The 12,553-nt window shown below is 50.6% G+C and overlaps 1 protein-coding gene across 7 annotated transcripts in view; it reads right to left on the reverse strand.

The window, feature by feature from the left end:
* The window catches only part of ZMYND8 (zinc finger MYND-type containing 8), a 143,659-nt gene that overhangs the window by 55,208 nt on the left and 75,898 nt on the right, over positions 1–12,553 (reverse strand). For all 7 annotated transcript variants that reach the window (XM_021718344.1, XM_021718348.1, XM_021718347.1 and 4 more), the window contains one exon: positions 6,123–6,604. In XM_021718344.1, the coding sequence (XP_021574019.1) occupies positions 6,123–6,604 (482 nt within the window). The remainder of the gene's footprint in view (positions 1–6,122; positions 6,605–12,553) is intronic.

Genomic DNA, 12,553 nt, shown 5'->3' on the forward strand with positions numbered 1-12,553 from the left:
AGCGGCCACTGCACTCCAGTCTGGGCGACAGAGTGAGACTCCAACTCAAAAAAAAAAAAAAAAAAAAAATGCAAGGACATAGAATGCAATTTAAAGTATATTTTACGGGCCAGGCTTGGTGGTTCAGGCTGTAATCCCAGCACTTTGGGAGGCCGAGGTGAGTGGATTGCCTGAGCCTGCAGGTTTGAGATCAACCTGGGCATCATGGCAAGACCTTGGCTCTACAATAAATCAAAAAATTAGCTGGGTGTGGTAGCACTCCCTTGTAGTTCCAGCTACTTGGAAGGCTGAGGTGGAAGGATCACCTGCGCTCAGTAAATCGAGGCTGTAGTGGCCGTGAACATGCCACTGCAACTCAAGCCTGGGCAACAGGGTGAGACTTCTCCAAAAAAAAAAAAAAAAAAACCTTAACCTTGTATTCTGCGTATGCTTTCATGTTAGTAAATAAACTCTTTCAGCCAGGCTCGGTGGCTCAGCCTGTAATCCTGCACCTTGGGAGACTGAGGTAAGTGAGTGGATTGCCTGAGCCCGCGGGTTCGAGACCCACCTGGGCAACTTGGTGAGACCTCATCTCTATGATAAATCAAAACATTAGCCGGGCGTGGTAGCGCGCACCTGTAGTTCCGGCTACTCGGAAGGCTGAGGCGGAAGGATCGCCGGAGCCCAGCAGGCCGAGGCTGCGGTGGCCGGGAGCAGCCACTGCACTCCAGTCTGGGCAACAGAGTAAGACTCCAACTCAAAAAAATAAAAAATAAAAAAAACTTTTTCACACAGACTTTTGTTGACACCCGTTCGCCCCAGCCCCCCCACAGATACTTTGCTGCTTTGTTCATCTGGGCATGGCACCCCAGGACCTGCCAGGCTGCAGCCTTTGAAGACAACAGGTTGTTTCTGAGGTTTTGTAAGTTGAGGAAGTTCAGCACGAATCACAAACCCTCCGCCCACTGCCACTCCCAGCACTGGGGGTGTATGGACAGGAGGGGCGTTTCCCCTCATTTAATTCCAAGATGCGTGTTTCATGCAGTCAGAACAGCACTTAGAAGTGGCCAGGATTTTATAAGTGCAGGTAATACATGATGTGTTTTAGCCCACACATGTGACTTGAACATCAAAGTATAAAATCTGGTTAAATCATTTGTGACTTCAAAGGAAATCAGTTCTTCCTTTGGGCAAGATGTATGGCTTTATAAAAGGATTGGATGTTTCAAAGATTCACTGAAACGGGCATTTCCAAATGTCATTTGCTCCCAAAATGTCTAGGGTGATTTAAAGCAGAGTTTCTCAACCTCAGCTCTAGTGACACTTGGGGTCAGATGGGTCCCCACTTTAGGACTGTCCTGTGCACCATGGGGTGTGTGGCAGCTTCTCTGGCATCTACCCATGAGATGCCAGGAGGGCCGTCTCCCACAATTAGGACAGGCAAAAATGTCTCCAGATGTTGCCAAGTGCTCTCCAGGGGTGGGGGTCAAGTCCCCCATCCCCAGGCCCCACTGTGAACCACGTACCAATGCTTTTGAATTTCAGCACTGGTGACAGACAATCCTCTCACCTCCGCCTCCCAGTGCAGAGTTCGAGACCAGCCTGGGCAACTTGGTGAAACCTCGTCTCTACAATAAATCAAAACATAAGCCAGGTGTGATAGCGCATGCCTGCTGTTCCAGCTATTTGCAAGGCTGAGGCGGAACGATTGCTTGCTCTCTGAGCCCAGCCGGTTGAGGCTGCGGTGGCCATGAGTGTACCACTGCACTCCAGCCTGGGCGACAGTGAGACTGCAACTCACAAAAAAGAAAAATCAGAAATCTGGCAACACTGAGCCCACCCTCCCACTTGGCAAGAACTAGTGGGAGGAAGGGTCCTTGACGTTTTCAGAGGCACATCTTTCTAGCTCTCAAGGTCCGAGAACTCATGACTCGCTCATGGGTGATAAACAGCTTTCTTTTTTTCTTTTTTTTTTTTTTGAGTTGGAGTCTACTCTGTCACCCAGACTGGAGTGCAGTGGCCGCTCCCGGCCACCGCAGCCTCGACCTGCTGGGCTCCGGCGATCCTTCCACCTCAGCCTTCCGAGTAGCCAGAACTACAGGCGTGCGCTACCACGTCTGGCTGATTTTTTGATTTATTGTAGAGATGAGGTCTCGCTGCCCAGGCGGGTCTCAAACCCGCGGGCTCAGGCAATCCACTCGCCTCAGCCTCCCAAAGGCACGGGATTACAGGCTGAGCAACCAAGTCTGGCTTTTTTTTTTTTTTTTGATTTATTGTAGAGATGAGGTCTCGCTGCCCAAGAGGGTCTTAATCCCGCGGCTCAGGCAATCCACTCACCTCAGCCTCCCAAAGGCGCGGGATTACAGGCTGAGCCACCGAGCCCGGCTGATAAACAGCTTTCTTAAGGAAATGCAAAAGCACGGAAACACCAGCATGCATCATGTATCAGAAGAGGAAGCCGAGGCACATGCCTGTAATCCCAGCACCATGGAAGGCTAAGGACGATTGTTGGAGTTCAAGGCTACAGTGAGCTTTGATAGGGTCCAGCCTGAGTGACAGAATGAGGCCCTGTCTCTAAAATTACATTAAATAAAATAAAAAGCACTACATGGGCATCATACACCTAGGCACACATACGTCAGTCATGGGTCACAGTGAGGGGCCAAGCTCTGTTCTCCTCCACCCAGCCCCCACTGCTCCCCACCCTCACTCATGTCCCTCTCTGCCTGATCCCTGTAAGTATTTGAGTTAGCCGTATGACTTATAAACCAACATAGGAGGTCAAGTGCAGTGGTTCACGACTGTAACTCTAGAACTTTGGGAGGCCGAGGAAGGAGGATCATTTGAAGTCACAAATTCGAGACCACCCTAGGCAAGAGTGAGGACACCCACCTCCATCTCCACAAAAAAATTTTAGCATTAGCTGGATGTCGTGGTGTATGCCTGTAGTCTCAGCTGCTCTGGAGGCTGAGGCAGGAGGACCACCTCAGACCAAGAGTTTGAGGCTGCCATGCACTCCACCCAAGTACCTGCATGTCAGAATGAGGCCCTGTCTCTAAAATCAAAATAAAAACCAATATTTTTAAAAGCCCTGCAACCAATATCTAAAGGCTCACTGTGGGAGGCAGGATTATCAGCAACTTTGGTTTTTGTAATTGAGAACTATTTTATGAAAAAGACATATTGATTTCACAATTAAAAAGGCATATGTGAAGCCACGTTCCCCGAGCTCAGAGGGTACTGACAGCCAGGCCCCAGGACTCTAACCCTAGGACATATTCATGACTTACTTCGGGATCCTGCAAGCAAACACCAGTGAAGGCATCGATTCTGGCCGGGAGCTCTATAGACGGGGGAATCAGAAAAAACACGGGATACATGCCACTTGAGTCATCCGGCCAGCAGAATTCCAGGACACCGTGAACAGAAGGCCTCTGGTTGAACAAGTGCTTCCTAGGAAGCTGATCCAGGTCTGAGAACTACAAACACGGGCTCAGGCCCCTCCCAAAAAAAGGAAGGTGTCTCAACACTCGTAAAAGGTTTATAGAAGAACACTGCCATGTGTAGTTCCGTGCTGGTTACAAATGTTCACCACTGAACCGGCTTCCTCTCCCAGGACATGAAAAATTTTTTTTTTTTTTTTTTTTGCACAAGTTGGGATAAATCACAGTCTTATCTCAATTATAACATCCCCGACGACGGGAGGCATTTCAACATGTAGTTCATGTCTCCTGCTACTAAATGTTATTAACGCTGCTAACAGCAGAGGGCATTAGGGTGCAGCAAAAAGAATTCAGGCCTTGATACAACAGGACTTTGGCGTCTTTACACCGGGCAGAGTCCTGAATGTACCTTCTGTAAAATAGGGAGACTGACTCAGTTTCTCGTAACTCTTTGAGTCTGTAATAGTGGTTGGCAACCTGTGGCCCATGGGCCAAATCTGGGGTACAACCTATGTCTACAAGGCCTAACAAGCTAAGAAAGGTATTTAACATTGTTAAATGATTGGGGTAAAAAAACAATCAAGACGAATTAATAGTTCACAAAACATGTAACTTATATGACATTCAAGTTTCAGTGTCCGTCAACAAGGCTGCATGGGAACTCAATCAAGTCACATATTGCCTATGGCTGCTTTACTGGAACAATGACACAGTTGAATAGTTGGGTAGTGGCTACGAAAACCCATAAAGCCTAAAATACTGGGCCAGGAGCGGTGGCTCATGCCTGTAATCCCAGCACTTTGGGAGGAGGAGGTGAGAGGATTGCCTGAGCTCAGGGGTTTAAGACCAGCCTGGGCAACATGGCGAGATCTCGTCTCTACAATAAAAAATTAGGGCCGGGCTCAGTGGCTCAGCCTGTAATCCCAGCACTCTGGAAGGTTGAGGCAAGTGGTTGCCTGAGCCCACAGGTTCGAGAACAGTCCGGGCAACTTGGAGAGACCTCGTCTCTACAATAAGTCAAAAATTAGCTGGGTATGGTAGCTCACGCCAGTAGTTCCGGCTACTTGGAAGGTTGAGGTGGAAGGATCGCCGGAGCCCAGCAGGTCGACACTGGCATGGCCATGAGCGTGCCACTGAACTCCAGCCTGGACGACAGAGTGAGACGTCAACTCAAAAAAAAAAAAAAATTAGCCAGGCATGGCGGGACATGCCTGTAGTTCTAGCTACTTTGAAGGCTGAGACGGAAGGATTGTCTGAGCGCAGCAGGTCGAGGCTGCGGTGGCCATGAGCATGCCACTGCACCTGTGCCTGGGCAACAGAGTGAGACTCCAAAGCAAAACAAAAAACCCAGACTTCCCATTCCTCCGGAACGAAGGCTAAAACCTGAAAACCCTGAGTCCACATTCCCACCAAGTGAGCCCATGTTCCTATCATGAAGTCCTTGAGGCGGTGGGACATGGGCCCTGCAGTTCACCCACCCCCAGCCCAGCCCAGGGCCCAAGGACTGGCCACCTTTTACCCTCCAGCTTAATGTGGAAGCTCCTCTGGGCCCATGTCTTTCCAAGGTGAAACAACAGAGAACGAACTGTGAAGGCCACGTTTCAAGAAAAATGACAGAACCACTTCCTTGAGAAGAAAGAAAATTAGAGATTTAGCATGTGACCAAACTGTGTCTAAGGAGAAGGAATTCAAGTTAGTCACCTTCCTTTTACACTCGGTCAGCATTCTTCATTCATGTCCCTTCTCTGATCCACGTGGCAATTACAGGAAGTAACACACTAGCTAACATTGCTGCAGTGCTGGCTGTTTCAGACCCTGACACACTTGATCCGTACAAGAACCTACGAGGCGGGCCCCATGACCATCGTCGCATTACACATGGGGAAAGGAAGCCATGACGGGGTTCAGTGGCTCACCCAAAGCCGCCCGATGGGTGAGTAGCAGAGCTGGGCTTGGAGGCCAGCACCCGCCTTCTCACTCACTCTACGTGAGCACGTCTCAGAAACACAACACAACTGCTTGACGTGTTGACCTTTAAGGAATGACTCTGGGGAGAGGGAGGTTGATTGTTTCACCTTGCATGTTTCTCTAACACTTGAGCGTTTTGGTGGGAATGCATGGACTTGACAGAACAATAAATTCTCAGCTGAAACAAACTTCTTGGGAGAGGATACACAGGACAGTGAGTCGCAGCTAATCCAAAGGCAGTGACATCTGAATTGAACTCTAAAGGATTTCTGGTCACCTCCACCCACTTCTAGGAATGACCAACCTCCAGCTGGCCCTTCGGGAACCCTTTTTTAATTTTCGGGTCCCTAACAGCAAGAATCCCATCTGGTTACTTATTTAAGGTTTGCTGCAGGCGCAGTGGCTCACAGCTGTAATCCTAGCACCTTGGGAGGCCAAGGCGGGAGGATCGCTTGATCTTAGGAGCTGAGTGGCCCCAGCTACTCGGGAAGCTGAGATGGAAGGATCGCCTGAGCCCAGGAGGTCAAAGGTGAGGTGAGCCACAATGGCGCCTCCACACTCCAGCCTGTACAACCGTGTGAGACCCCTACTCTAAGAAAGAAGATCTGCCCCACTGAAGTGTGACCCCTTGGACAACTCTGACACACACCAGCTTGGGCCCACCGGGTACGGCATGGGTGGAGAGCACCCGTCCCAAGCCACCCATGTCCAAGTCCCCCGCACGGGGCTGACCTGTGCTCTTATCCAGGAAGTCCATGGACTCCTCGCTGGCGCTGAAGTGGCTCGACATGGTCTTCTTCTCGGCATCCTGCTCCACGTCGGAGCCCGTGTGCACGGAAGAGTTTGTGCTCATGGGGGAGCGAGGCATGTCGGACAGGGAGATCCTGCGGCCTGCACCCCCGCTCAGCATGGGCTTGCTCATCAGGATCTTGGGGGACGCCGTCATGTCGAAGTTGAGCTTGACCTTCTCCTGCTTGTCTGTCTTGGCTGTGCCGGCGCCAGGGTTGCCGGGGTCCAGCAGCATCTGGTACTGGCTGTTGGGTGTGTAGGGCGTCCGGAACGGGGAGTAGTTGAAAACGCCAAACTTCCGGCGGATGTTCTCCACATAAACCTCCATCTCCTGCATGGCGCTGTTGAAGATGCTCTTGGTCTTCTTCACGGAAAAGGGGATTTCTTTAGACATGAGGTAGCAGTTATTTATTGGAACCCAGGCCCTAGGAGGGCGAAAGAGAGAGAGGGTTTAAGGCCACTCGAGTCATTCCCAAGACCGTTTTCTTTTTTTGTTTGTTTGCTTTCTGAGTTGGAGTCTCACTCTGTTGCCCAGGCTGGAGGGCAGTGGCACACTCATGGCCACCACAGCCCCGACCTGCTGGGCCCAGACGATTCTTCCACTGCAGCCTCCCAAGAAGCAGGAACCACAGGCACACACCACCATGCCCAGCTAGGTTTTTTGATTTATTGTAGAGATCAGGTCTCGCCAAGTTGCCCAGGCGGGTCTCGAACAGGACCCAGACGGGAGCGGTCACTGCACTCCAGTCTGGGCGACAGAGTGAGACTCCAACTCAAAAAAAAACAAATTCCCCCGGTTGTTACTTGGTAAAGAGTAAAACATCAGTCACCGCATCCTGAGGATAAAGAATGACCCCAGATCTCACACAAGTGCAGGCAGACATAAAGGGCTTCCTTTCCTCACTGTGATTCTAAACGGGACTAGAAGGAAACTTTGGAAAACACACCCCTAAAAGGAGATATTTTCAATATAGGACAATTCACAGAGGAAATCACCAGAAAAACAGCCCATTACCCTTCAGATGTCCACTTTTTTTTTAAAGATGCTTGTTTTATTTATGTATTTATAGACGCAGCGTCTCACTATGTTGTCCAGCTGGTCTCAAAATCCTAGCCTCAAATAATCTCTCCATCTCAGTCTCCCAAAATGCTGGACAGGCGTGAGCCACTGTGCCCAACCCAGGTATGCTCCTTATACCTCCCATTCAAAACTGGTTCCAGGCAGGGTGACTCATGCCTGTAATCTCAGCACTTTGGGAGGCCAAGGTGCAAGGACTGCTTGTGCCCTGAACTTCGAGACCTCATCTCTACAAAAAATAAAAAAAGCTAGGGCCAGGTGCAGTGGCTCATACCTGTAATCCCAGCACTTTGGAAGGTGGAGGCAAGAAGATTGTTCAAGACCAGCCTGGGCAACATGGCGAGACCTTGTCTCTACAGTAAATCAAAAAATTAGCTGGGTGTGATGGCCCACGCCTGAAGGCTGAGGTGGAAGGATCACATGAGCCCCAGCAGGTCAAGACTGCAGTGTCCATGAGTATATCACTGCACTCCAGCCTGGGCAACAGAGTGAGACTCCAACTCAAAAATAATAATAATAATAAAGCCAGGCTCAGTAGCTCAGCCTGTAATCCCGCGCCTTTGGGAGGCTGAGGTGAGTGGATTGCCTGAGCCCCCGGGTTCAAGACCCGCCTGGGCAGCGAGATCTCATCTCTGTAATAAATCAAAAAAACCAGCCGGGCGTGGTAGCGCGTGCCTGTAATTCTGGCTACTCGGAAGGCTGAGGCGGAAGGATCGCCAGAGCCCAGCAGGCGAGGCTGTGGTGGCCAGGAGCGGCCACTGCACTCCAGTCTGGGCTACCAAGTGAGACTCCAACTCAAAAAATAATAATAATAATAAACTATCCAGGTGTGGTGGTGCAAACCTGTAGTCCCAGCTACTCAGGAGGCTGAGTAGGGAGGCCCAGGAGGCTGAGGCTATATTAAGCCACGGCCATGCCACTGTACTCCAGCCTGGGCAACAGAGTGAGACCTGACTCACAAAAAGAAAAAACCAGTTTCATCTCCCTACCCCACATCCTGACATGCTCCACAGACACCCACAAGAGCAAAAATGCCAGCAGCGGCTTTTCTGGAGCGAGCGACCCTCCGGAGGAGTCAAGAAGACCATAGCCGTCACTGGGATGACAGCACAGCAGACATGGGACACTAGTATGTCACGTTGCGCCCACGTGGGATCTCCCAGTCACGACCAACTGTGCAGCTAGGAAACTGCGGGGAGTGAGCATCTCCAAGGAGGCTTTTTGGGCTTCACAGATCACCAACTCAAGTGGGAGAAAGCAGGAGAAAGCATCATGGGCTTCAGAAGTCAAAAACAAGTGTCTAGTTCAAAGTGAGGGAGAAAGCTTCTCCTCAGCCACTATCCAAGGTGACCCTTGGATAGATCCAACACTGCCACATCTTTCAATGTTTTAAGGACAGCAGAAAAAACTGATTCCTTAGGTTATCATCTAATTTGTAACTATTTTTTTTTTAGTCAGATTCTCACTCTGTCACCCTGGCTAGAATGCAGTGGCACGCTCACGGCCACCGCAGCCTCAACCTGCTGGGCTCAGGTGATTCTTCCACCACAGCCTTCCAAGTAGCTGGAACCACAGGCGTGTGCCACCATGCCCAGATAATTTTTTGATTTATTATAGAGATGAGGTCTGGTCATGTTGCCCAGTCTGGTCTCAAATCCCTGGACTCAGGAAATCCTCCCGCCTCCGCTTCCCAAAGTGCTGGGATGACAGGCATGAGCCACCGCTCCCAGTCATTTTTATCTTTAAGAGAAAACAACCCAGAGAAATAAAGAATGCCCACAAGGCAAAATTCAGAACACAGGCAGATGGTTTTCCAATTCTCGGGGGTGCTAGATTGCAATGCAAGTTAAAACCAAACACCCCCCAAATGCCTATCTGCTCCCTCAGCCAGCTGGGAATGGGCAGCTTCCGATCCAGCTATCTTTCTGCTGACACTTGAAGAACCCTGTCTCCAGCCAAGATTCCCTCTGGCTGAAGTCAAATGCCTCCCAGGGAAGAATTTTCCTTCAAGGCGAGACTGTTCTAACCGGACAGAAGATCCAGACTAAACAGAACAGATCTGAGAAGCAGTTGAGGTTCCCAGGGTTGCCCCAGGGCAAGTGACTCCCCTTCCCTCAGCCAGGTTCGGTTCTGTCTTTGGTAAAACAGAGACAGAGACTGGGCATGGTGGCTAATACCTGTAATCCCAGCACTTTGGGAGGCTGAGGCGGGAGGATTGCTTGAGCCCAGGATTTCAAGACCAGCCTAGAGACAACATGGCGAGACCTCTACAAAACAGCTTTAAAAATTCACCCCATGTAGTTGTGTGCCCCTGCAGTTACAGGTATTCTGGAGCCTGAAGCAGAAGGATCGCCTGAGCCTAGGAGGTCGGGGCTGCAATGAGCCGTGATCAAACCACTGCACTCCAGCCTGGGCGACAGGGTGAGACTTAAACTCAAATTTAAAAAAAATGAAAAGCAGAGCCTGAGTCCCAATCTGGAGGACAGTCAAGAGAAGCTGAGTAGGTTGGACGCCATGGCTCACGTCTGTGATCCCAGCACTTTGGGAGGCCAAAGCAGAAGGATCATTTGCGGCTAGGAATTCAAGACCAGGCTGGGCTGTGTAACATAGTAGGCTGGGCAACATAGCAAGACCCCTTATTTCCAGAAAAGATAAAATAAAAAAGGGAGTGAGCAGAAAAGACACACCTAAAGCAGCAGCCCCAGGATCCTATCCTGCCAGCTGGTCCTGCCTGGCCCCACCCGGCCCCACCCCACCCCACCGACCCTACCCTCTTGTCTGGTATCCAGGTCTTAACTGCTGCCTCCAAGGTGCTCAAGTGCCTTTCATGAAACCACTTAGTGGGAAAGCAAAAGTGTTTCTTTTCCTTAAAGCAAACCCAGGAAATATCTCAAGGGAAATTAGATTTGCTTTCCAAAATACAGCCTCCGGGCAGACGCTGTCTAGAGTCACACTGTCTCAGTTCTAACCCCAGTTTGGCTACTGCCCAGCTGTGTGACCTCGGGCAAGGTGCGACCCTGTCTGAGCCTCTGTTTTCTTACTGGCAGGATGGAAAAAGCAGCATCTACCAAAAAGACACTTAAAACAATGCCTGGTGCAGACTCAGTACTCCATGGCAGCTTTTGATTTCAGCTCTTGCAGGCATGTAATAAAAGATTACCTATATTTTTATATAATCGCGTATGTGTGTGTTCCACGGAATAAAATGAGAAAACGAGGTCTTCTAAAGGACACCAAGCACACGTGGGGACTCTTCTGAGCACATCCTGGTCTGTGCACGAGGCCTCCTGAGCTGGCTCTAGGGTTATTATTAATAACTTGACAGTTAACATGTGGTGGTTCTGTGTCCTCTCAGTCTGTTGTCCGTGACCTATTTCGCCAACACACATCCAGGCTTATGATCTGGCTCTACAACCCCAAGGAGCTCCCTGAGAAAGGGACAGGGCACACGCCTTGGAGACCACCTGTAGTCTTCACGTGGCCCACCCAGAGCAGGCTGCCAATAAACCTACCCCATTCCACTTTAAGAGTACGGTGGCTCACAACTATAATCTCAGCACTTTAGGAGGCTCCCGCTTGAACCCGGGAGTTCAAGACCAGCCTGGACAACATAGACAGACCCTTTCTACAAAAAAAAAAAAAAAAAAATCAAAAAATTAGCCAGGCGTGACAACGCGTGTCTGTAGTCCCAGCTACTCAGGAGGCTGAAGTGGAAGGATCACCTGAGCCCGGGGGGTGGAGGCTGCGGTGACCCGAGTTCGTCTCCCAGAATGAAGAACTTGGAAGAGGGCAACATGGAGACTTCCTACCCAAAGCCTGTTCAAACACACCAGTTTCCCGGGAATTGCGCTTCCACCACTGTGCAATGCCCACAATAACTCCCTAGGGGGCGCCCCAAACCAACAGCAACCCCACAGCACAGCGCACTCCCTTAGAGGAGCAACAGGTGCTAAGAAGGTTCTGAAACCCGTGACCTTCAGACTCCTGGCTGCTTCCTTCTTCACAAATAGAAAGGGGCCTGGTCTCCACAGCAGCGCCCATGCAGATTCAAGTCCTAAACCTGCAACGGTTTTTGGGAAACAGCTTCTGCAAACAGGGCCAGCAAAGCTCACACACCTTCTTCACACCCTCGAAGCCACCTCCAAGGGCTGTATGATGCGTAAGGACTGAGAGGTCCCCGCAGCAGTCAGGGCTGAGAAAGCAGCATCACCGGCTCCAAGGGCTTGGGAATATCTGGTGTGTGCGGACAGGCACTGCGATCCTCAAGGGCTTGGGAATATCTGGTGTGTGCAGACAGGCACTGCGATCCCCCATCTGCCTGTACCCTGACTGAGCATGCAGACCCACACTGTCACCCTACAGAACACAGACTCCAACTCAAAGACACCGTTCACAGGTGCCCTGCTCTGATGAAGAGGCTTGCCAACCCCTCCTGCTCTCCAAAGAAAAATCCAACTCCAGCCCACTCCTCTGAGTTCACCTCCTAACCCCATCCACTCACCCTGTTCAGGCCACACTGTCCTCCTGGCTTTTCCCTGAACTCTCTCAGCTTCTGTTCTCGCTGGTCCCTCCACCCAGATTGTTGTTCCAGACCTCACCATGACCTCCTGATCCAAGACTCCCTTTGCCTATCTGCTCACTTGAGTATCAGTACCTTCCCTGCTAGGCTGTCAGCCTTCAGGTGGGCAGGAACAATGTCTGCCTGGCATACTCGTGTGTCCCCAGCATCTAGTACACAGTCTGGCACACAGCAGGCACTAGACACACCTTGCTTTGAGTAAAGGAATAAATGAATTTTAGAAAGATTTCCAGCAAGAGGTGGGCACAGTGGCTCACATCCGTCATCCCAGCACTATGGAAGGCAGAGGTGGAAAGACTGCCTGAAACCAGGGGTTTGAGACCTAGACACCTTGGAGAGGCTTCATCTCTATAATTAATCAAAAGGTTAGCCAGTGTGGTGATACATGCCTGTAGTTCCAGTTACTTGGAAGGCTGAGGCGGAAGGTTCGCCTGAGCCCAACAGGTTGAGGCTGCAGTGGCCTTGAATGTGCCACTGCACTCCAGCCTGGGTGACAGAGTAAGACCTTGACTGAAAAATAAAAAAGAGGGTCAGACGCAGTGGCTCAAGCCTGTAATCCCAGCACTTTGGGAGGCCGAGGAGAGAGGATTGCCTGAGTCCGTGGGTTCGAGACCAGCCGGAGCAACATGGTAAGACCTTGTCTCTATAATAAATTTTTTAAAAAGTAGCCGGGCTCCGTGGCTCAGCCTGTAATCCCACGCCTTTGGGAGGCTGAGG

Source organism: Carlito syrichta, unplaced genomic scaffold, assembly GCF_000164805.1.
Source record: "Carlito syrichta isolate Samal-C Ts95f unplaced genomic scaffold, Tarsius_syrichta-2.0.1 Scaffold312118, whole genome shotgun sequence".
NCBI lineage: Eukaryota > Metazoa > Chordata > Mammalia > Primates > Tarsiidae > Carlito > Carlito syrichta.